The 1330-nt window shown below is 38.4% G+C and overlaps 1 protein-coding gene across 1 annotated transcript in view; it reads left to right on the top strand.

Moving 5' to 3' along the window:
• CDC27 (cell division cycle 27) overlaps positions 1–1330 on the top strand; it is a 77924-nt gene that overhangs the window by 21712 nt on the left and 54882 nt on the right. The window contains exon 3 of the mRNA XM_011962568.1: positions 1222–1330. Coding sequence (XP_011817958.1) covers positions 1222–1330 — 109 coding nt within the window. The remainder of the gene's footprint in view (positions 1–1221) is intronic.

Below are 1330 nucleotides of genomic sequence, written 5' to 3' on the forward strand. Positions count from 1 at the left end.
CGCCCGGCCAATTGATGACTTTTTAATTAAAGCTAGCTCAAATATCTGAAATTTCTGAGACATTTGTTACTGAATTATTTTTAAATTTCAAAGATCCTAATGTTGAATTCTTAAGAATCTTTCTTACGTAATTTGCCAGTTCCTTCTTTTTTTTCTTTTTTTTTAGAGAAAGGGTCCTGCTCTGTTGCTCAGGCTGGAGTGCAGTGGGGTGATCATGGCTCACTGCAGTCCTCCATCTGGGCCTAAGCGATCCTCCCATCTTAGCCTCTCACGTAGCTGGAGCTGCAGACACGTGTCACTACACCTGGCTAATTTTCTTATTTTTTGTATAAATGGGGTCTCACTATGTTGCTCAGGCTGGTTTTGAACTCTTGGGTTCAAGCTATCCTCCCACCTTGGCCTCCCACAGTACTGGGGTTATAGGCGTGAGCCACTGTGCCTGGCCTAAATGTGCAATTTTTAATTAAAATATGTTAGTCTTGTTTAATTTGCATATACATTTCTATTTTAAGGAAGTAAAAAGGACCACCATATTTGTTAATGAAGAACATTTATATTTTCTCCGCCAGTATAGTGATCATCTTCTGTTCCTTCTGACATGAGTAATGAATATGTTGCTCAGACTGGATTTGTACATACAGAGACTAAATGTAACTGATTCTGTTTCTAACGGTAAAAGTGAAATTTTAAGATCATAAATTTCCAGCCTGTCAAATGATTCTAAGTACGTGTTTGCCACTATTCTAATTTAAAAAAAAATTTTTTTTAGAAAAAACAAATTTTCCAGGTGCAGTGTCTCATACTTGTGATCCCACGAGATGAGAGGATTGCATGAGCCCAGGAGTTTGAAACCAGCCTGGTCAACATAGTGAGACCCTGTCTCTACAAAAAATTTAAAAACTACTGGGTGTAGTGGTGTGCACCTGTAGTCCCAGCTACTCACAAGGCTGATGCAGGAGGATCACCCGAGTCCAGGAATTTGAGGCCATAGTGAACTATGATTGTACTACTGCACTCTAGCCTGGGTAACAAAGCGAGACCCTGTCTCTTTAAAGAAAGAAAGAAAGGGAGAGAGAGAGAGGGAGAGATGAAGGAAGGAAGGAAAAGAGAGAGAGAAAGAAAATTTGTGTCTCCATAGTTAAATGCACTTTGGTAATGAAGAATATGTTTACATGAACTGCTTTTTATATTGGTTTTTAAAAATCTTTAAATTTGTATTTTAAAGGCTTGCAGAAGGAGAACAAATCTTATCTGGTGGAGTGTTTAATAAGCAGAAAAGCCATGACGATATTGTTACTGAGTTTGGTGATTCAGCTTGCTTTACTCTTTC

Source organism: Colobus angolensis, unplaced genomic scaffold, assembly GCF_000951035.1.
Source record: "Colobus angolensis palliatus isolate OR3802 unplaced genomic scaffold, Cang.pa_1.0 Scaffold597, whole genome shotgun sequence".
Classification (NCBI taxonomy): Eukaryota; Metazoa; Chordata; class Mammalia; order Primates; family Cercopithecidae; genus Colobus; species Colobus angolensis.